This window comes from Magnolia sinica, chromosome 9 (assembly GCF_029962835.1).
Source record: "Magnolia sinica isolate HGM2019 chromosome 9, MsV1, whole genome shotgun sequence".
Lineage (NCBI taxonomy): Eukaryota > Viridiplantae > Streptophyta > Magnoliopsida > Magnoliales > Magnoliaceae > Magnolia > Magnolia sinica.
The window spans coordinates 3,315,909-3,340,723 of NC_080581.1; the positions used below are offsets into that span (position 1 = coordinate 3,315,909).

Consider the following 24,815-nt stretch of genomic DNA (forward strand, 5'->3'; position numbering starts at 1 on the left):
CCCGTCCCAACGTCTACAGCCGGATCAAAATGGCTAGATTTTCAAAGAATATAGCGGTGGGCCTCACCCACCGACGACGGACGTACCTTTCTCGTTAAATTCTTTTGTCGGCAACCGCTGCAATGTTTGTAAGAAATTCGAGCCCGATCCAATAGTCAAGTGAGCTGAAAACGTGAGAATCGAAGTCCGCAGTTTAAATATTCATAGGCCACAAAACTTTTTAATCATGCTAATATCTGTGTTTTAAGTTCATCTAAGAAGTAATGATCTATGAACAGTGTGGATGGCATATAAACATCACTGTCTACTCGAAAAGTTTTAACGTTTCAACTGTAGGAATTTTCCTAACCACCTTTTCCTTTATTGCGGTCCACTTGAGCATTGGATCCGGCTACTTTTTCACCACATGCCTAAAAATAACTTACAAAATGGATAGACGGTGTGGATTTCTTACAAACATAACAGTTTGCCCTACCTGTGTTCCAGGCGCAGCAACTACCCTTTGGCACGAAATCCACGTCCGTCGACAGGACCAGATGTACGGGTGGTTGTAATCCACACGGGAAGTCTTTCCGTACAAGTAATCGATTGTAGCCCGTACGGAAGTCAAGGATTTTAATTTAAATTTAAAGTTCAGCATTAGTCAAGGACATCCAGCCCGCCAAATAAACGTATCCCCGACAAGAAGAAAAAATGAAATCTATTCAGTCAATAGGTGATTCACGACATAGATAAAGCATAGACAATTGCAAACATTCAAATTCAGGTGGCCCACCTGACGAATGGATCCAGCTGATTTTGATTCGTCTGATCATTATGCTGCTGCTGGACGAGCAGGATTTCATATATGTGAAGGCCATCACTTCAAAGGCACGTTTGGCTTTTTTGTTTCGTCAAGTCATCCTTTAACAAAGTCATAGATTGCTGTGGAATTCCGCGGTAAAGAGATCCATTCCTCCACAGCTAAGCTTGTCAGAGAAGCTTGTTCTACAAGAGACCGATTGCGTACTGGGTAACTATTGTGTAGTGAGTAGACTTTTTGGGGCCCGCTGTGATTTATGTGTCTTATCCATGCCATTCATCGGTTTTACCAGGTTATTTTAGCGGATGGGATGAAAATTGAAGCTATTTAAAGCTCAGGTGGACCACAACACGAAATAGTTTGAATTGAATGACTCCTGTTGAAAAGTTCTCAAGGGCCACGGAAGTTTTGGATCAAAGTTTATATTTGTGTTTTTCCATGTTTCCTGTGGCGTGGTCCACTTGAGCTTTGAATATTCTTCAATTTTGGGCTCATGCCCTAAAATGAGCTCCAAAAATGGATGGACGGCATGGATAAGCCACACATAACACAGGTGAGCCGACTAAGTTTACTCAGTAGGCCATAGTGTACTTAGTACGTAATCTACTTCTGTCGTATAATGATCCCTGTGGGCTACTTTTGTTGTACAATGTCCTTTGTGTGTCCCACATATATTGAGTAAACTTTGTAGGGCCCAATGTGACTTATTTTAGGGGCAATGTCATTTATGTATTTTATCCGCTTTGTCTACCCACTTTACCAAATAATTTTAGATTTTGAGCAAAAAATGAATTATATCCAAAATTCTAGTAGACCACACCACAAGAAATAATATGAATTGAAGGTCCACCATTGAAAAATTTTTGAGGTCCATATAAGCTTTGAATCAAGCTGAAATATGGGTTTTCCCTTAATTCGTGTCTATGTGGTCTTATATACAAGTTGGATTAAAAAAACACCGTGGAGATTATAGTAAGGTTTCAATAGTAATATTACTTTCATTGTTTGCTATGGTGTGGTACACTTGAGCTTTGGATATGTTTTCATTTTAAACTTAACCCATAAAATGAGATGGACAAATGGATGGGCAACAAGGATAAACCACGTACATTCATGGTAGGCCTGACTGAGTTTACTTAATAGGATAAAGGCATACTAGGTAAAACAATTCAATTTCACTTGAGATGGAAAACACTACATTAACAGACCTTGAAGGCGCCTTTTAGAGATGAAATTATAAAAATATCAAATTTTAACTTTTTACTTAAAAATTAGAGAAAGTTAGAATTATGAGTTCTGGGTGATATGTGTATGACATCATATATATATATATATATATAAAAGTTATAAAAACACCCTCCTTTATTTTATTTTATTTTTCAAGAAAAAGTACACGGTCAATGCATGTGGCATCCATGTGGTAATAACAAAAATAAAAAACTAATGGCGACCAACCAGATCATTAAATGGGCTACACCTAAATTTGAATATTTTGAAGTGGCGTATAATGTTTTTCATAGTTTGGCCCACCTTGCAATTAGATTGGTTATTGCAGTTTCACTAGTGTTCGGTGTTCTATGAGTCGCACCATAATATATGTGTTTTTATGTTGGAGTTTACGCTTGGATACGTCGAAAATATCAAAAATAAATCGAAAATAAAATATTTCACTAGACTGAATTATGTATAAAATACGTTGTCCTTAAAACGTAATTCGCCCCTTATCAACTGCTGATGGGTTATAGGTAAATTACTTCCAGGATAAAACAAGGCTTATTTGGATTCAGCGTGCAGCAATCACGATAGGTCCACTGTAGAACAGTTTTAGTGCAGCAGATCTCTTCTGGCAGACTTAGACGGTAGGGATAATCAAACTATTCTATGATTGAGATATGGATCGTATTTGATTTGATGGGATGGTGTGTTAAGATGATGAAATCGGACTGCAATGGTCCAGTTTATATAAGCATCAAGTATAGCACCATTACTGTGTGGTATTCAATGGTCCAGAACGTTTAAAAACATTTTTGGCCATTGTCAATTAATCACACATGTTTCTGGTCATCAGATCAGAAGATCTGACCATTGAATTATCTTGGTCCGTCCGTTTTCGGACCATTTGACTTTCTAGGCAGAGAACCGTTTTCAGAAACTGCTGAATGTTTCGGATTTATGATCCGACCATTTACAGTCTTATATAAAACTCAGACCATTTCAGACCCCACTACACACAGGCACAGACCAGACCCATCGCACCGTCTCGCGCCGGTTCGCGAGGGAGTGACCACTTGCGAGGGAGTGCAAAGTGCGTCATCTAGCGCCACTACAGCCACACTGCCTCGCTACCCGTGCCCGTGCCGTAGCCCGAACGCGCGCGTGTGTGTTCCAGTGCATAACGTAACCCGAGCATCACCTCCTCCAAAAACTCTAAGTAAGAATACTCTTCACAACATCTCATATAAATCACAAAACCATTCTTTGCATTTTCGATGTGAGACAAAGCACACACACCGCACTTTTTAATTCAAAAAACGTTTTGACAAGAAATTTCCGAAAATTTGAAAAATTCATATTTTTTCTTTTTTAAAAAAAAAAATTGAAAAACCACTGATTTTCAACATTTTATCTACACTATCCATCCATTTTTCTATATCATTTAGAGATTGCACTTATAACTAAGGCATATATAAATCTTAGGTAGGCCACACTATAGGAAAACAATAGTGATTAAATGTCTACCATTAAAAATCTCGTAGGGTCTATTGTAATGTTTACTTGATATACAACTAATTAATTACCTCATAAGACTTAGGTGAATGAATAAAAAAAAATCAAATATCATTGATCCAAAACTTTTGCGGCCTTCAAAAAGTTTTTATCGATAGGCATTCAATTAACACCATTTGTATGACATTATTCACTTAAAATTTTGATCTATCTTATTTTTAGGCTCATATCATAAAAATAAAAGGGCTGGTTGCAGGGTCACCAGCTAATCAGAATCCCTAATAATCAGGTCGCCATTTTTCTTGTTAGACGAGTTAGATGTCGAACACATATCACCACGTAGGCTCCAAAGTAGTACTCGATTATCCACTCTGTAAAGGAGCCCTGTTACAGGTTCCTCAAGGCATTAATCGGTGAAATCTCAGTCTTTAGGAATTTTTAATTTTTCTGTCATAGGCTATATAAACCGTCCGTATATAAGCCCCACCAGGGTGAACGGACACCTAACAAACAAGCAATTCCAACAACTGAGGTGAGACACACCACGTGATTTGAAGGTTTTAGGTAGGATTTCACATGGGGTGGTCCACCTAAGTTTTAGTTGAGCCTAATTTTCGGAAAGCAGATTGCATGAGCCCTTGGCCATAGAAATATACCTACGCCAGGGCTGTATGGGCCACGGAGATGTCTCTAACAAAGCCACTCTGTCCATTTATTTTTAAAGACTACAATAAGATAAAAATTTTAAAATCATACATATCCAAAACTCAAGTGGGCACAAAAAACGGTGGAGATTGAATGCATGGTGGTGATAGAAGTTTTGTATCAGGATGATTTTATTCTTACAGTTTATCTGAGCGGTAATAACCATATGAACGGTTTAGATGGTATATAAACATTATGGTCAGCTCTACGAAGTTTTTAACAGTGTATGTTTTTGCTCCAACTGTTTCATATGTGGTGGTCCACCTGATTTTTGGATCTCCCTTATTTTTAGAATCCTAAATTATATTGATCTTTAAAAACAGATGGACGGAGTGGATTTTTCAGGCACATCTCTGTGGGATCCACACAGCCCCAGGCACAAGTACATCTATGTGCCTTTTGTCACATGCGATCCGCTCTCTAATTTTTGGGCTTTAAGAAGAAAATAAAGGTCTCACGGATGAACGGAAGAGATTTCATTCACGTGTCACACGATGGGCCCCACGCATAGTGTTATATAATAAGATTATTGTCCTGTCGGTCGAAAAACTGTCCTCAAACAGAAAATGGTTTGTAGCTTTTGCCCATGACTTGTTTCCTGGCAGAACAGGGAATGCACACATGCACCCACTAAGTTTACACGTGGCAAACTGCATGCTGCTGACAAAACAGCTCAGGAAGTGGTTACGATCGAATGGTTAGGATCTTCTCGTAACTGCAAATTTTGGGATATTCCCCCTCGATCGTGTGGGACTCGTTTGATGGCCGAGAGGGGGTTTACGCGTGACGCGTGTACATTGCGGGTCCATGCAAACCACTTCGCACGTTCAAGAGAGTCACGTGATTCCCGTTTCGGTGCAATGGTTATTCTTCAAGAGGGAAGTGGATTGCGTTAAGCGCACTGAGTAAACTGTCGGGTCCACCTTGATATCTGTGACTTATCCACGCCGTACATCCGTATCTACAGATTATTTTTGAGCATGATCCCAAAATTGGATCATATCCAAAACTCAAGTGAACCACACCATTGGAGATAATTGGAATAATGATGCCCACGTTGAAACCTTTTTAAGGTCAAATTGATGTTTATTTGTATTACTGGTAGAGCTGTACACGGGTTGAGCTTCGCGTAACTGGACTAGGCTGGGCCACTAGCTGACCCCAACTTGAACTTGGACCAGCTTAGTCCTTGAGCTTGACTAGGAAGCAGATTGGGTCAATTCAAGCCAAGATTGAGTCTATGCGACATTTTCTCAAACATACGAAGTGTACCTTCAATTTTTCACGGAATGTAAACAGCAACATTAGTTCAAAAGTATTTAATCAAACACCCAATATGTAATGTAAAAAAAATCAAGATACTAGGGTATTTGTTTCATATCTAGCCGATACTTCATTAATTCATTTTATCAAACACATGGTGAGCAACATCAGTAGCAAGATAATCAAGTTGCTGAATTAGTTTGATACGAGTTCGATTCAAGCAAGGGTTCGATCTAATTCGAGTCAAGCTTGGGGAAGCTCGAACTCAGCTTGAAATTTTTTTGAGCTCCAAAACCAGCTTAACCCAGCTTGAACTTAGTTTCAAATCGAGTTGAATCGAGCCTTTTCGAGCCGAGTCAAGCGAGCTAACCAAGTTAACTCGATATGTAACTCTAATTTGTAGTTCAAACGGTTCATAAGGTCATATAGATACTGATGAAAGGAAAACACAAAATTATCTTAACCCAAAACTTCTATGCCCTTTAGAAACTTTTATCAGTGAATATTTAAGTCACACTGTTTCGTATGGTGTGGTCCACTTAGCTTTGGATGTGCAGCAAAATAATTTTGACCTCATGCATTAAAATGGGTCAATAAAATGGATAGACAAGATAGTTATCCGCTTCTCTCTTTGCCCAAGCCCGAGCTTTGATTGTGCTATCGCATGAAGTTCTTGCGGGTATAAATTAGATGGGGCCCACTGTTATGATTGTCGGAAATTCACCTGTTTTTCTGTTTTTCCATTTAATTTTAGTGCCTGTAGATAAAAAGTAGCGTCGCTTTAAAAATCAAGTGGGCCAAACGGAAGAAAAGGTGAAAACGAAATGACTATTGTTGAAACCTTTACAAGGTTAACCTTATATATATATATATATATATATATATATATATATATATATATATATATATATATATATATATATATATATATATCCGTTCATAAATTCATTCCCTCTGAGATAAACCCAAAACACCCAAAACTTAGCAAGACGCAAAACTATCTGGCCCTTTGAATGTTTGAACGGTTGTTATTCAATCCACTTTATTTCTTCTAGTATATATTAGCTCACATGAGTTTTTGATCTTCCTTACCACACTAACACCAATGCACTACACTACAATGAGCGAGACCTTGACCTCTGCAATTATACTCTTGTGAATCTGCCACGGAGCCATTAGTACAAACCCCATTGAAACAAACTCAGCAGTGAGAAGTTACTACGAAAGTCGGTGGCCAACATGGAGTGTGTGTACTGACGTGGGGGTGTACTAACAAGCTAACCCAAAAAAAAAAAAGAAGAAAAATTTACTACGAAAGTCTTTGGAAGGCAACCTGCGTCAGTTCCGCATCCCCTACTTCCATATCGTACATCATTCACGCGGTTCGGGTGGATCCACGAAGCTACCCTAGTGACTGGATCCGTGACTATATATATATATATAGAGAGAGAGAGGGGTTCTATGTGGTCGATGCTCCCATGAGATCGAGCTGTGTGGGCCCAAACGTGATGCATGTCGACCATCAGTACTGTGCATTTGATGGGTCCCTTTTAAATTATGGGGTATCCCAAAAATCAGCCGTATACAGAACTCAGGTGGGCCATACCATTTCAAATCATGTGAAAACATGCCTAAAATGCATAAAATCACTTGGTGGGGCCCACCTGAAATTTGGATGCATCTGAAACTTGCTCTGACTACTCATACAATGAGACACATATAATGGATGGGCTGGATTGTGAACCACATCTCAACGGGCCCAAAAAATGATTATGAATGTTTTAATGGAGGGTAACCCCTCTCAAATTTTGTACGTGGTGTGGCCCACAGAAGTCACGGATTGACTTGATTTTTAAACCCAAGTCCCACAATGAAATGGTGCATCTGACAAATGGAGTAGATGTTCAATATGCATCACGGTGGGGCCCACACAGCTCCCCCCCGGGAAGTTCCCATGAGCTCGTCCGCATGGAACCTTTTCTCATACATATGTACCTTATGGGAAGGTCAAGCTATGTGGGCCCCACCATGATGCGTGTCAAACATGTACCCAATCAGTCATAAATACTGGTTCTTCGTGAGATTTTAACCATCGGTATTCAGTCACCAGCACTCTAGCTCAAAAATAAGTTAGGAAAATAAACAAATGATGTAAATATAAAACACATATATTATCGTGGCGTCAGATGATCTACTGAGCTCAATGGTCCCATCCACCGAACTTGCGTCTTATCTTTACATGCACTATTATATGTCGTTAAAAATACTTATCCCTATGCTCTAAAATTCAACCCGATCTGTAACTTGAGTGGGCCCAATGAAATATGTTGTCCATTGTGTTTTCTATATACTGCCCAAACAATTCATCAAGTAACAACCATCAGGATTTGTGGATACACCAGAACTGAGGCTTTCCACAGCGCAGGTGGGCCACACTGCCTGAATACATAAGCTCTAGAGTCAAATGAACATTGCTATCCATGATGTGTCTCACGTGAATTCCGGATTGGAATAATTATTGTGATGTACGGTGAATATGAGGCCACGAATCATGTGCACGGTTTGGATTTAGAATTTACATCACGGGTGGGTCCAGTAATTTCAGCTGCGCTTGAACGCACGTCAACAAAAGTCCTATTCAATGATTCGATCCCGCCAATCTGTCGCATGCGCGTGAAATCTCATCCTTGCAAAAGGTGGGTACCACGTCCAAGATAACTAAAAAATCGGGAGCGGATTGCCTGTGACCGAGGACAGATTGATATATCTGTGCTCGGTGTTGTGTGGGGCCACGTATATGTTTTTGACAAATCCACTCCGTCCATACTTAAGTTTTGCATTTGCCCGACTTTTAAGTTCCTAACCTATTGTCGTCTTTTTAACTAAATGGATCTAATGGATTTGTCACAAACATCGCACTGAGATGTCTCTATGCCCAAAGTCACGGGCAATCCGCCACATAAAATATCAGGCCCTTCCACCCTATACATCAGGCATGCCATCAGCTGTCTTTGACATTACCCAGCCTGATGCGTTGATATGCCCGATTTTTGTACCCGTTGATCATCATAGAGTGGGCCATCTTTTCCATGGCTCCTGTATACTATTTACACTGCTAGGGGTGTACATCGAGTCGAATCGAGCGGAGCTGGCCTCAGCTTGACTTGGCTCGAACAGTGGTTGACCTCAACTTAAATTCAGCTTAGCTCAGTCGTTGAGCTTGTTTGGCCAGCTCGGCTCATTTCGATCAACAGCTCAGGCCGAGCTTGAGCCAAAATTGAGCCGGCTAACAAACCCTTTCATTCGATCGCGACTGCACATACACTCAAAGAGGAGGGAGGGGGGAGAGTTTTCTCATATACAATCGTTTTCTTACTGTCAAGCTCTCTTTCTACATCTTGGTGGCAATCACCCCACTTGGCCACCGATGGTGGGTCCCACTCCCAACTTTTCTATCTTTTCATCGTGGCCTACCACCCCATCTGAGATCTTTTTCTAGCCCTCACCTTTCCTACCTAGCATACGCAAAAACCAATGTATATATACTCTCCTCTTTCGCACGACCGTCTTCTCACCTGTATACGGCCCATCATCTCGAAACGGGATGGGAGGTTGGAAAGAAACCTCCCTCCACACCTTTCCTCAATAGGCATTCAAATTGTAAAACAATTGGTGAGCAACATCAATGGCAAAGTAATTGAGTCACCGAAGTAGTTCGATCCGAGTTCAATTTGAGCTGGATTTGATCCAAGTCAAGTCGAGCTAGGGCCTGCGCGAACTCATTTTTGAGTTAACAAAATCAGCTCCACTCAGCTTGAACTCAACTTCGAACTGAGTTGAATTGAGTTTTTTCGAGTCGAGTTGAGCCGAGCGAGCTAACCGAGCTATTTCGGTTCATGTACACCCTGCACATTGCACATGAAAAGTAAATCATCTGCTTGCCACATATAAGAATATCCTCCTTACTCCAATTTAATTGGACCAGATTTTGTCTAATTTAATGTTGTAGGGTCCACATTGTCAATAGTGATGTGGACCACTGACCATGCAGAAAAGCAAGATTTTCCTGTGCGTGGCAAGCAGAGGATCCATATGGAAATGTTCACGTGTTCTCAAAGTTAAAGCACCATAACCTTTAGAACTTACGGCCAACTGATGAACAGACATCCTATTTCTGTCCTAGGCCAGCTTCAAGGTGGGACCCACCTAATGATCCCACGTCACACGTGCGGTCGCGTGCAGGATTTAAATCCTACGCGCGGGCATAGTTTTTAATAGAGAAAGTCAATCCCCACCGCGTGGCTAGCTCGAACACATCCCTCCCGTTGTATTGCAACACTGTACTTACAGACTTTTGCCTCTGAATCCGGATCATCTTCTACTGATCCAAACCGTCCATATGAAAACTCTTCACTTTGTACGCGAAAATTACAATCTCAATTGGATTATTTCAAACTTTAATGAATATTTTTTCATGCTTTAAAAATATACGGTCCACAACCATTGTTGAATGAATGGCTTAAAAATATACAATCTGAGAAAATTTTTTTCTGAGCAGTTCTCATTTAATAGAGCCCTATAAAGCAGCGGCGAAGCTCAAGGGTAGAGTTTGAACCTATCTTATTCTAACGCGGGATATGGACGTATCAATCAAAACGTCTTCAACACTCTGTAAATACTAAATATGGCACTCGGAGTAATTTTCCGCGAAGCTTCGTAAGTTGTTATCGTCGTCTAACTCTGGAATTTTCCTGCTACCTTCGCAGAGAGAGAGAGAGAGAGAGGAGGAGAGATCTCCGGTTTATCTGGTCCGTTCGTCTCATCCATACATCACGTCCGTTCATCTCGCCGGTCGGTTGGAATTCCGGCTCTGCATGTAATCACCCGCAAAACCGCTCAAAAAACCACCCAGGTAAGCGGGGTATATTACTAAAAAGCCCTTTCTCTATTTTCCCATTTTCTCATTTCAGAGAGAGAGAGAGAGAGAGAGAGAGAAAGATATTTGTTTCTACAGCGATTTTGTAATACGCCCTTACGCGCTTCTGATTGGACTAGTGCCGTGGGCCCATCGGGACTACCGGCTGGTGTCATCTCTCCTGCGTGACAGCATGAGCTCTTCATCTCCATCAACGGGCAAGGACCCTGGCTCGTCGCCCTATCACAGGTTCCGTGGCGACTTGGAGTGCGGCGCATCCAACGGCAACTGTAGCGATGACGACGAGGACACGTTCGACATCCCGCCGAAGAAAGCCCCACTGGAGCGTCTCAAGAAATGGAGGGTACGTTTGGATTCTTGCTATTCCCTCTCAATTTCTCGATTCGTTTTCAGTTTCTTTATCTCTGTTTGGATTCGATTGCATTGCGTTTTGGTTTGCGGCTATTGTCGATTATTGAGAATGTGGGGGTATTTATTAGTTTAGGGCGCGTTTGGATGCTAAATTGCAATCAGATTGTGATTTCCTACTTTGACATTCAGAGTGTAGGTATTATACATTGGTTAGGCATGGATTTGGTTCTTAGTTTGTGCTAGTGACGCACATGGTTGGTCCAGTGATTGTAACTGTTGATGCGTTGGGCTGTGTCATTGTGGATGGTTTATGCAGTTTAATCAAAGAGGAGATGACATTAACTGATGATGCCTTCTATACACTTCAGATTGCAGTTACGATCATTTTTGTCCAACTTGTCATTGTATGATGCTTCGGCTGTGATTTGGTACCACAAACTCTGGTTTTCAGTTTTTACAAGTCGGGCCGTGATTCAATCACTGAAGCAGTTGCTGCTGTGAGACCTGCTATGGAGGGCTTGTGTACAAAAAAATCTACCGGATGGGAAAAATCCTAACCCTTCCAATGGTGGTCAGCAGTGTTTGTAGTATCAGTATCATCACATGTATCATCTGTGTGTGTGTGTGTGTGAGAGAGAGAGAGAGAGAGAGAGAGAGAGAGAGAGAGAGAGAGAGAGAGATTGTTTCCATAGCGATTTTGTAATACAAGCTTCTAATTGGAATAGCGCCATGGGCCCATCGGGACTAATGGCCGGTGTCATCTCTCCTGCGAACAGTTTGAGCTCTTCACCTCCATCAACAGCCAAGGACCATGGCTCGTCGTCACCGTACCATAGGTACCACGGCGACGTGGAGTGGTGGATCCTACGACACCTGCAACGATGATGAAGAGGACACATTTGACATCCTGCCAGAGCGCCTCAAGAAATGGAGGGTATGTTCTGAAATCAGTATTGATAGTTACATTTCAAGGGGTAGCGACAATTACATCTACTCTAACAATTACATTTGTAGTTATATGTGTAGTGGTGGAAGTATAAGTGGGAGTTCTGATATAAGGACTAGCGGTAATGGCAGTCATATAAGAGGAAAATCGAATGATTTCGATATAAGTGACAAATTACAGAAACTAGTATTTTTTTGAAGGCTTCAACATGGTAACTAAAATGATATTTCTTTGGCTGTCCTTGAAAAAGAGGGACCCCAAGACACTGGGATTGTTGCTCCTTCCTCTCAATCTCTCGAATTGTTTTTTATTTTTGCATTTGTGTTTTGATTCGATTGCACCGTGTTTTGGTTTGTGGTTATTGTCACCTATTGAGAATGCTGGGTGGTTACGAGTTTAGGGTGCCTTTGGATATCGAATTGCAATTGGATCATGGTTTCCTCCATCAACAATCATATTGTAGGTATTATACAGTGGTCAGTCCTAGGTTTGTTTCTTAGTTTGTGCAAGTGGTGCCTTTCTAGCCACAGGGCTGGTTTTGTCGTATTTTCTAATTTTTATTTTCCATCTTTTTTTTTTGGTTTCCTTTTGTTTTGTTTGTTTATGTTTTTTGGCTTTGCCTAATAAATTGCTTCATCTTTCGAAAAATAAGTGGTGCATGTGGTTGGTCTGGTGATTGTAATTGTTGATGTGGTGAGCCGCCTCATGTGGATGGTCCATGCAGTTTAATCAAAGAGGAGATGACATAAACTAATGATGCCTTCTACATACTCCAGATTGCAGATACAATCCTTTTTGTCCAACTTGACATTGTACGATGCTTCGACTGTGAGTTTGTATCCCACGCTCTGTCTCATGGCCCGAAATTTGGAACCCGAGTATAGTGACCGAAATCCTGAGTTCCGGTGTGTGAATTAAATTCGAGCATACATTCTTGCAATTCCATTCCACACATCACATATTTAGCTAAACTTAAATACTTCATTAAATTATAACTTAATTTAAACTTAAATTTAAAATTCAAATTTCAAACTAACTAATCTACATCTTATTAATTTCCTACTAAAGGAAAATTTCACTAATGTCTCAATACATCAACTTGCAATGAAATAAAAATAAAACTTAAACTACGGATGTCTCCTTAGTAAAAATATACGTCCAAGTACTTGGCTTCCTTTGCAAACTCTTCTTCCTAAAAACTTGCATGTTGTTGGATTGGGTAAACTAGAAGCCTAGTGAGATCATATTTATCCCAATTGAATTTTATAGGAGGTTTAGATAATTCGCTGAATAGAGTAATAATATGATAGAGTTATCTTGATATTTTCACTAGGGTACAATGCATGATTATATAATTCTAACGCTATGAATGCATGATTATTTTACTTTGATTAATTAAGCAGAGTGACTTTTCACGACTCACATGGCACTGACATTAAGAATCTTTGCAATCCCAACATGCTCACGTAATCGATCTAGCGAGATGTGTACTTATATTCAAGATTTCACTGTCACTGATATTAGGATTGCAATCCCAGCATGCTCACCTAACCGGTTTGGTGTTGCGGCAATCCCAACATGCACACAAATGAGTTATACTAACATGTTCACTGATAAGGGCACCCAGATCTTGCACAACACTGACACTAGAAACCTTTTGCAATCTCGACATGCTCACTTAAGGTCTGCTGAAGCGGCAATCTTGACATGCATGCAGATGAACAATCCTAACATGCTCATCGATTTGTCACCCAAAAGGAAAATAAAACCAATTTCAAGTTTCATTATAGCACATTCATGTGTTCCATTCATACCTCAAGCAATCATAATGCAAGTCAATAACATGGTTTCAAGCACATGATGCATGTAATGCATGTAAACAATTCATCAAGTAAGCTATGATAAGATCCAATCTAAGACGTAATGTACATTCTTATGTTAAACAAGGGTAGAAACTAAATTATTGGCTAAGGAACATCCTGAAATCAAAGGGTTTTCCCAACACTTGGAGGTTGGTTACAAAGGTTGAGGAAACGAGTAAGGAAAGGAATAGAGCCATTCCCAAGGAGGAAACATCAGTTAGGAACGTAAAGATGGAGTATACGATATATTACACTCTATTTGAATATAGTTCTATACACGGGTAGCTAGGCTAGGTGGGATGAAGTCTACAATTTGGGAAAAATAAGGAAAACTAAGGGCTCGTTTGGCCAGGTGGATTGGAAGGGATTGAATGGTATTAGGGTGGATGGCATGGATTTCAAGGTAATGATGGTGTTGTTAGTGGATTGTCTTAAGATCCATGGGATTGCTATATCGCGTCTGTTTGGCACGCTCGGCCAATCTCGGGATTAAACCTTTCCATGCCTTCCATTCCCTCGGACCAAACACGTCCCGGGCAAATTTGAACGGATTAGGGTGGATTGGATGGGATTTAAAGGTAATGATGGTGTTGTTAGTGGATTGTCTTAAGATCCTTGGGATTGCTATATCCTGGGATCAGATCACCCAGTCTGTTTGGCACACCCAGCCAATCCCTTCCAATACCATCCAATCCCTTCCAATCTGCTCGGCCAAATGGGCCTTAAGCAAATTGGAAGGGATTTCCTATGAAAGGAGATTGAATTCAAAAGAGATGAATCACTCACCTTTGTTCACGTCATTTTCAACCTGAACTAGTTCTAAATTGAGTTCAACTCGGCTTGACTCAGTGCAAACTCAGTGTGAAATCAATGCGATTCAATGTTGAACTCAGTGCTCTGCTCCTACAGTTGGACTCTCAGATTACACTAGGGGTTTTTTAACATTGCTGGATTGAACCTAACTCGTATTAAGCTCACTCAGCCCGACTCAGCGAGTCAACTCAGTGAGTCAACTCAATCGAGTTGATTCTTCAACTTTCTCTTTCTTCTTCTTTCCTTCTCTTTCCCTCTCTTTCTTTCTCTTTCTCATTCCTGACCAACCATGAACGCTAGACCTAGTGCAACTCAATGAGTCAACGAGTTGCATTCGACACACACACACACACACACTCTCTCTCTCTCTCTCTCTCTCTCTCATGTTGTGCCTATCCTTTTGGCAAGGGGGTGTTTTATAGGATGTATAGAGGCATCTAGAGTCTTTGGAAGGTTTCAAACTTGACTCGACGTTGAGTCGATGCCTTAATGCAACATGCGGAAAATTGTTTTCGACGCTGTTGTGTTTTGCATTCCTACACCCACTCTCTAACTGGATTCTTGGTTGAAATATTGTAATCTTTACGTAATCTGATGGCCCACATAGTGAACATTTTAGATTTAAAATCGGCTATATGCATGAATGTGCAATTATAGTTCGTTGTCAGGGAAGATGAATGGTTGTCAATGGCAGAATTGCGCTCGTGGGATAATCTTTCGGACCGCTTCTAGTGGACGGTTTGTATTGATTAAAAATCACTCCATTCCCAATGGCTTTCCTGGCGATTTGAACTCACATGGTAGGGCAGTCTTGCTTTTGGCGTTTGATTGAGATCTACTGCTTGGTTCTTCTTGATGTGGCATGGAGGTGGTTCAGGAAAGGCTGGGTAAAAACTTTGGCGTCTATGCTTACTAGTGGGAATTTGGTTCTTATAGAAAGGAATAATTGTTGTTTTAGGAATTGGGTGGGGCGAGTTTTGGAGGTATTTAGTTTGGCGAAAATGCATGTGATAGAATGGGCGGTTGCATAAAGAATGATTGCCCATTTTGTTTCAAAATTTACAAATATCATGCTGTCTTATGAATTTTGACAAAAATAGCCCTAGTGTAAATAAAATCAACTAAAATCACTCATAATGGTGTCCAAACATAACACAAAAAAACTAAATCCAATAAGCTGACAAATTCTAAGAAAAACTAGTGGACAATCCACGATCAATGGTCCGATCATGTGATACAACGGCCCGATTGTCACGTCCCTCCAATCCAATGGTTTGGATCACTCCATAAAGTAGCCCATGTGCATCTTCCCAGTGTGGGGTCTTCCAGATGCTCGCACGTGCATATAGGGTCTAGCCACAAGGAAACCGGTGCGACCCGCCTCCTCTGATACATACACAAAGGTGTACGTGACGACGTGATGTCCTCATCACCTAGCCCACGGCCGGCCCATCAATAAAGAGGCCTGGTCTTCCTAATTAGGCAACTAGCTATGCAAAATCAATCAATTAGACATGCAATAAAATCTTATTAGATATATCTTATCCTTTAAGCATCTTTCTTATTTACTATTCCATTTTTGCATAAGTCATTACTTGTCAATGATATTAAAAATCTTCCCTATTGGTATGTCTCAAAGTTTATTTAAGGGCCCGTATGAGTAGTATCAAGGCACTTTAAAAATGAATGAAAATTCTGGTTATTGTTTCTACTTTATTTGCTATTTTTGTTCGTTGTTTGGAGGTGCCTACGTTTGGGCGAATCCTTCGCAGCAGCCGGTTGTGCCAGTTTGGTCTTAGAGTGGATCCCAATTGCTGGGTTGAAGTCTTGGATCAACTACAATCTTGATCTTTTGTTTCCAGGTTCTTTAATAATAAAATTCTGCATCCAATGCACATAATAAAATTCTTCATCTTTTCCTTTATTTTCATCATTGCATCCATTCCTCCTACCCCCATTCACTTTTTTCTTTTCTTTTACAAAACCAAAAAGTCCAATTGACCAGGAGAGACTGTCGAAATTTTGGCAAGCATCTACACCATAATCCAATCCCTATTTTAGTCCAAATCTAGCCCCTTTATTACAACCCATTAAAACCTCCCAAAATTAGCCATGTTACAGCCCATTAAAAGCTCTAAAACATCAGCCTAATTCCAGCCCATTACAAGCCCTAAAAATCTTCCTATTCTAGCACATGAAAATCCTAAAAAAATAGCCCCATTCCAACCAATTAAAAGCTTAAAAAACAGCCCTATTCCAGCCCATGAAAAGCCCAAAAAAATCAGCCATATTCCAGTCCCAATTCAGCCTTATTTCTATCCATTAAAGCCTAAAATCTCAGCCTATTAACAATCTTTTGTTCTAATCAGAAACCGCCTTATATTTTGACCATTACGTTGCTGACGTGACCCCCAGAAACAATGTCTACACGTTGTGGTCACATCTATCGAGGAGGGTTTACCGATCAACAACGAGGCAATTGCATCACCGAGCTATTCACAATGGTAGCCAAATTGGAAAATGTGTTGACCAACTATGTGGATAACAACATGGGGAGCAACTCGATTGCATCGGAGATCATGATGATGACCCAAATCCACAATAAGGGTTCCAACTAGAACCTTCGTTGAATCAAAATGGTAATCCTCAAGAATCTGTTTATGGCTTCATGCAACCACTCTTTACAGAGAGAGCTCATGACACCTCGATAGAGACACTCAGGAAAGACAATATCTCCAAGAAAGTACGAGTTGAAGTTCTAGATTTCACGGGTCATCTTGATGCAAAGGTTTTTATCGATTGGATTACAATACATGCAGATTATTTTGCATGGTACGACATGGACGATGTTCATCGAATGGCCTTTGTCAAGGTCAAGTTGAAGGGCTCGGCAATAATGTGGTGGCGAAGCATTCATGACAACAATATCATCATGGGTCATCCTACTATCGCCAGGTGGGTTGACATGAGAGAGAAGCTGGAAAGTAATTATTTGCCTTTAAATTACCTGGATACTCTTTCCAGGAGCTCCTTGCATTTAAACATGTAACTTTATTGGTGGGTGAGTACATTGAGAAGTTCAGTGAGCTTCTTGTCTGTTGTAAGCTTGTAGAGACATATTGCGTAACCGCTAGCTGTTATCAGATAAGGTTACACCAAGAGATACCAACCCGAGATTGTTATGTATGATCTTGAGTTGGTCGACAATGTTCATGGGAAGGCTTGAAGAGTTGAGCAACAGCTGCGACAACACTCTTCGACGCTCTGGCTCTCTATCTGGGGAACCCTCTGTGTGAAAAGGTTTGGATCCACATCTTAATCGGACTCCAGCTGATGGCTATTGGCCACCTCTATACCCTTTTTAGCCGCGCCCATAGATGTAGACTCCGCTTGTAAGGCAACCACAACCTATGCAACTTCCTTCGCCACAGTTCATTGCAGGGAGATAACACTAGAGGACAAGGCCCTTTTCCTAATCCTCCCCTCAGGCGAGAACGGTGGGGTGTTGATTGTTATTGTTGTGGATAGATATTATATTTTTCTAATGAGTGTCTACAAACTAGGAATCTCCATTGCTGGAGACAATGAAGACCTCCACTACCCAATAGTGGAGATATTATATTACAATTAGTACATCAAGATGGAACAACCCTATCTAGATCCAACATCACATCCTAAGGACCCCTTTGCTGAAACTGCGATCGAATCTGAGGTTGAAGGCCCTACTCTTGTCATACGCTGCCCTTTTACCACCATTGAGGAAGAGGAAGATTGGCGACGGACCACTGTTTTCTGTATGCGGGTAAAATGTTAGGGTAGGTTATGTAACATGATTATTGTTGGCAATAGTTAAGGTGTACCGTTGCGATAACGGTGGCCATAACGGCCCCCACCGTTACTGATACGGTTACGACCCGTATCAGCCGATACGGGCCCTGTAACGGTCATTTTTTTGGTTAAAAAAAACTGAGAAAAAAATTCATTAAATCCAAAAAATTCTAAATATTCCAAATATGCATTCATTTATTATTTTGAACATGTTTATGGTGGTGTAACGGTCTACTCTTTGGTGAGAAAGTTGTATCGGGTTGTCTAATGAATTTATGAACCTGACAACTTGGAATTGCTGTAAAACTCATAGATATAACTTTATAACTATCTAATATCAATGATAGATATATTAAAATGAATGTAATATCAAAATATCTCACATGTGTAAGTGTTTGCAATTATATTTCATAATTTATTATATATTAACATACGTGAGGAGTGCTGAGGACTTGCATAAATTACAATATTCATTCTATTTTAAAGTCCTCAACATGTCATAGACTTCTCCTATCCCGTGATTCTTGTCTTGTCATCCTCAAGTCAATATATATTTTTTGAAAAAACAGTAGTGTTTGATATATTCCCATGCTTCTTGATTAAGGATTACTTGATTGGTTGTTAGGAGAGTTATTTTAAGTACAAGTTCGGTAGTGTCAAGTGTGTACTTGCTTGGTGAATGTGTGGGTAATTACCTAATGGGTATATAACAATACTTACCTTAATAAAAATATATACTTTTAGTTACCATAATAATATTCACAAGTCACCACCAAAATGAAAATTTGCTTTGTTGTGGTTGCTCGATCTCCACCTCCACGTCATCGTCGTCATAATGCTACGACTATAGAATAGGTGTTGCACATCCATAATATTCAGTGCCAGAGGGAACGACTAGGTCAACGAAACTGGATGATGAATGATCCTGACTAGGCAACGACTCCGACCTAAAGTAAGGATATCCATTAGTGCATGTACTCAGGCTGTTGAGAATCTTGAGATTGAGAATGTTTGTGATGAGTAATTTGGATTTGGATTTGGATATCTATAATCATATGGACATGGATCAGGATGACTACTCCAACATGAATATGACGGAATAAGCTCCATATAACTATAAACCCATTGGCTATAAGAATATCCATCATAATGCCCGGGACCAGGGGCCTGCTGATGTTCCGGACCTCCTAGTGCACAACTAGACCTAGCCTCCTCCTGCTAGCTATATTGTGACTAAGTACACTGATAAGTCCAACCTTGTGTACCCTGTCAATGTTCATCGGCCCGCGATCTGTAGATGATGGTATGGTGTGCTAAGCAACACCATAAGTGGGACCAGCGTTAGGGGTGTTATCACCAACACTATCATGAACATCCGACTCGGTTTCACTGCAACTACTGCTCGTGCTCTTTTGTTGAACTTGAGCCGGACTTTGCATGAAAGCTACCCCTTTCTGGGTCCAACCCAACTACATGTCTCTCTTGCTGTGCTGTGTGTATTATTTTGTCATCAACTTCCAATTCTTCTCTATCCTCTTCAATATGTTTTTCCCTTACTTCCAACCAAGGTAGAAGCGGGTCGCCCTCATCATAAATATTGTCTAAGTTTATTGGACAATAGTCTGTGTCATCGACGCCTGTAATGCTCCTATGATGTCGTTGTATTCTTAGCCTTATGTTGTAGTGCATGAAGACAAGTCTATCTAACGTCCTAGTCTGCAATCTATTCATATTCTTTGAATGAATGAGTGCAAAATAACCCCGGTTCCTTTCGCAGCTATAAGTTATCTGGCTTAAAACTTTTACTGCATTTTTTTTTGGAGAGCCTTTGTACTCTCTCCGAAATTTATCCACCATTCGGCTAATTGCAATTTAGATACTGCATGTTGTGTAAGAGTATCTCCAAAGCTACTCTAGCAATTTTCAAATTTATCTAATTCATTCAATATCTTTATTTGCATATCTAAGTCAGGCTCTAATAATCTCTTTATCACAATTTTTAGGCCGACACGAACTTCATTATTTGCAACAAATGATTGGGCATATCTGTACCTAGGATTTAGGTAGTAACCTGCTGTATGAAGATCGTGTTGGAGTTGTTTTGTCCATCCCTTGTCGATCATCTGCCAATAAGACTCCCAGCTTGTACAATCATGTTAAATTGCCAACTTCGCCTTATTCATGGCATCGTAGAGGAAGCCCGTGGTAGATGCTTAGTGGCTCCATCACCTTTGGGATCATTTGGACCTTCCAATATTTTTTATTCCTTATGGTGTTCACAACATCAACCGGTGTTCCTGATATCTTTTTCTCATGTTTTGTGTTGAGCCAATCCTGAGAAGTGAACATCTCACTCAACTCTCCCCTATACTAGTATAAACTCTCCATGACTATAAAGTTTATTACAAATCTAGTTGCCGCAGGCTTCAACAACTCTCATCCCTTTATGAACTTCCTCATTATTGTGACTACTTGATTATAATTGTAAATAAATGTTGTTACTTGTCATGCCCTTTCGACCATTTCCCTAACATTCTTCTTCTTCTTTTGAATATCCTGCAATATAAGATCAATATAATGGGCATCAGATGGTGACCAAAATATATGTGGTCTCTTGCACCACATTCTCCTCGCCAATCTCATCCACCACTTTATTCATTAGTGAAAAAATATAATTAGCATTTTTTTGACTTATGGTACACCGTTCCCAAGTGGTACACCATGAAGTTGATAATGCTTTGGCCTACCATATGGATTTTGGAATCGTAACGGCCGTTACGGCCCATAACAACCGTCTCCCCCCTTAACGGTAAAAAAATGGCTACTTTTTTTTTCTTGTCTTTTTAAGTTGCGATTTTTCTCATTTGTGTACTTTCCTCTTCTAAATTCTTTTGTAAACTACTTTACTGCAAATTCCAACCACTATTAACTTGAATTTGGGGATTAAAACAAGTTATTTCAAAGATTTTGTTGAATCGAAGTACTGTGGGCTATTTTCCCAAAAATCTTCAAAAATAAGTGTGTGTGTGTGTGTGTTGTTATGGTTGAATATGATGCATTATTCAAATTAGAACATAGGAATGTGCATTTTATAGATTGTGTTAGATTGTGATATCAAGTTTATGTGTTATTTATAGAAAACTCTTTGAGTAGCAACGGAAACCAAGCTTCAATTTTTCTAGTGCTCACCTCCCTTAGACTGATGGTTTAACGGAAGTGGTCAACCATAGTTTGTGCAAGTTATTACGGTGTCTTGTCCGTGATAATATAGCTACATGGGACCTAATCGTGCCCATGACTGAATTTGCCTATAATAACTTAATCAACAAGTCCACATGAATGTCACCTTTTGAAGTAGTAATTGCTATATGATTGTGTCTTCTAGTTAATTTAGTTCCTCTACCCATAGAGTTGAGACCAAGTGTAGAAGCTAATGATTTCATTCGTCATATGTAGTAGGTGAATGACTAAGTTCAATGTAATATCGTTGCAAGCAAGGAAAGTTATAAGCAATATGATATAAGACATTTTGTTGAATTTGCGAAATCAAAATGGTTGTGGCCTATATTTGTCCTGAACGGTTGCCCTTCGGTACCTCAAAAATCCTTCATCCTCACAATGTAAGACCGTTCAAATTCATAAAAAGATTAGTGCGATTGCTTACCAAATTCCTATAGATACAAGAGAACCACATGGCCTAACTTGCAGTTGCTGCCTATTTATACACAACATTTGTGCTTGACTTTGACACTATAGGTTGTTTCTTGCTTTTCCAAGGAAGATGATTTTCACCTAGAAAGATGCAAAATCTTATAGTTGATCTATTTTAGATCTCCCACCAGATTTACCTATTAGTCATACATTCAATGTGAAAGATTTTTCCAGTTATCGTGGGCACCATACTGATGATGGTATCAAAGAACAAGCTATCACACACTAATAGCCGTTTTGCCACTTACAGATACGTTCGTTGATGTTTTCGATGACTATATCATATCTACGCGCCAAGGTGGTTCCAGAAGTTTCTCGTCCATTGGAAACGTGATGAGGACATCGTGCACACGCACGCCCGCACACCACCACCCCTACGCATGTACGTACGCAGAAGGAGGACTCCACTATCGATCTGGCTCGATGACGACGTCCAGGGAGGGCCTCCTAGCTAGAAGACAAGTTTTGGTTCAGAAAAGTGGCCCGATAGTCAAGAAAAGCCCACCATGGGATCTCATGATCGTGGCCCACTCGTCGGATTGGTTTTATATTTTAGGTTTTGCTTATTGTTATTATTTAGAACATCGTGAACGCTTTAGATTTCCTTGTTTGGTTTTTATTCTAGTTTACTTCATCGCCAAGTAATAGGTGTCGCACATGGTGCGAGTTTTGGGTATAGGGTTCTCCCTATAAATAGGCACCCTTTGTAGTTCTTTTCATTGATTGAAGTTAATAAAAAAATTCCTGCTTTATTTTTCTGCTCTCTTCGTGAGTTGTGGAAGAATTCAAAAGTGGGTGCGAAGTCCTCCCTTTTCGAAGGGCTAACTACCGTGGTGCGAAGCCACATCGATCCCAATTCACCCCCATCTTCTATCATCTTTTTTTCCATCTTCCCCCACCATCCGTACTTCGAATTTGTCCTTTTGTTGCATTAGATTTCTTCATTGAAGCAGGTTTCCAGATTTCGGCCCGCAGGCGAGCTGAAACTTCGGCGGAGCACCACGCACAAACCGTACATCGGATCGAGCTGAGATTTGGGGGTTTTGGAGTCCATCCCCAACCGACCAGGGCCAAGGTGGCTTTTTTCTGAATAGTGGGCCCCACACACGTGCGGCCGGGATCACACGCACGTCCGTTTGGGCCATTGTTGCTGTCCACACGCGGGATCATCTTTTGGTTCAGGTTTTTATCCTCTTTTATCCTCTCATAGCCGTTTTTTCATGAATCCTAACCCTATATTATATGATCCCTAATTGATTTGCTCCTTTTTATCACCTTAGGATTCCTTGAATTGAAATTAAGGAATCCCTTGGATTAGGGACTGATTTTTATGCATGAGTAGTTGATTTTATTTCCCTTTGACATCGTTTGGCTTATAATTTTATTGGTCTGGTCCTAGCCTGTGTCGGCTTGGACCCGCATAGATTCCCCTTTAATTGAATGTTTGGATTTTCATGTGGGATGTGGAATTTGTGTGATTGTTTCTGAATTGGTGTGATCTAAGCCTGCAATCTTGCATATCATATTTAAATTCACGTCCTGTGTCAAAACGACAACTTCTTTTCGATGCTACACAGATTTATGAATATAGACTTCCAGTGCTTGAATCCTGATTTCTATGAGCAATATTAAGCCATTAACTCACTAGAGCCAAGCTCTTTTGTCCGGTGAGAATTGATGCGAGTTGATCTTGGCCCCATGGGCCAAGCCTAGGCCCATTAGGCCTAAGACCAAGCCCACAATTGGTCCATCAATAAGGAGGCCCAATCCTCCTAATTAGGCAACTGGCTATGCAAAATCAATCAACTAGCCATGCAATAAAATCGCATTAGATATCTCTCATCCATTAAGCATCTTTCTTATTTACGTTTCCCTTTTTGTGTAAATCATTAATCGTCAATGACATTTAGAATCTTCTTTATTTGTATGTCTCAAAGCTTATTTAAGCGCTTGGTATGAGTAATATTAAGGCACCTTGAAACTGAATGAAAATTTTAATTACTAGTTCTTATGTATTTGCGAATCTTATGCTTAGTTTGGAGGTGCTTACGTTTGGTCGGATCCTTCCCATTAACCGGTTGTGCCAGTTTTGCAATAGGAAATGGCGAAAGGGTGCTCTTTTGGGATGATGTTTGGCTAAGCGACAATTCTCTTCGTGCCTAGTTCCTTAGATTGGTACGGATATCTTCGGATGCCATCTCATGTAGCTGAATATTTCTTGGTTATGGACGAGAATACCCTGTGGTCTCCTACTTGTAGAAGAAACTTCTCCGAAGAGGAGTTGGAGGAATTCTCAAGGGCAGCAGAAAAGCTTCATAAGGTTTGCTTAGTACCGGGGATGAAAGATTACTTGATGTGGAGTCTAGAGAAGTTAGGTAGGTGTTCAGTATTGATAATCTTCAGAAGAAGGTGATATGCATCTCCAATATGCGCTCCTTTTGCTTTAACAATGCAGAATTAGTGAACCACTTATTTATTCATTGCCCGTTCGCTCAATACATTTGGGTTGGCTCTTTAGAGGTGTTCAAGATTGGGTGGGTGATGTCGCGTAGTATTAAGGACCTCTTTCTAACATGGCGCAGAGGTGGTTTCAAATGAGATGGATAGAAGCCTTGGAGGTTGTCTTTATTGGCTATCCTTTGGTCTATATGGGGTGAGAGCCGCTTAAGGGACGAGTGCTTTGGTTTTTCTATCTTTAGGGAGGGCTTTGTTCAATGTTAAAGGGTGGGCGTCTAATCTGAATATTTTGGCAGATTGCTTTTCTTAAGTGGGCTAGGGTCCTTTTGTATCTTTAGCGCCTTTTTTGCTCCTTTTGTGAATAAAAATTATTTGCCTTGAAAAAATAAAGTTGGAAGCATTTTTTGGCCTGAT

General features: G+C 40.3%; 1 protein-coding gene across 1 annotated transcript in view; it reads left to right on the plus strand.

Moving 5' to 3' along the window:
• The first annotated feature begins 10,203 nt into the window (after positions 1-10,203).
• LOC131256674 (calcium-transporting ATPase 5, plasma membrane-type-like) overlaps positions 10,204-24,815 on the plus strand; it is a 51,596-nt gene continuing 36,984 nt past the window's right edge. Inside the window, exons 1-2 of the mRNA XM_058257655.1 lie at positions 10,204-10,409; positions 10,553-10,776. Of these exons, the coding sequence (XP_058113638.1) occupies positions 10,606-10,776 (171 nt within the window). The 5' untranslated portion in view covers positions 10,204-10,409; positions 10,553-10,605. The remainder of the gene's footprint in view (positions 10,410-10,552; positions 10,777-24,815) is intronic.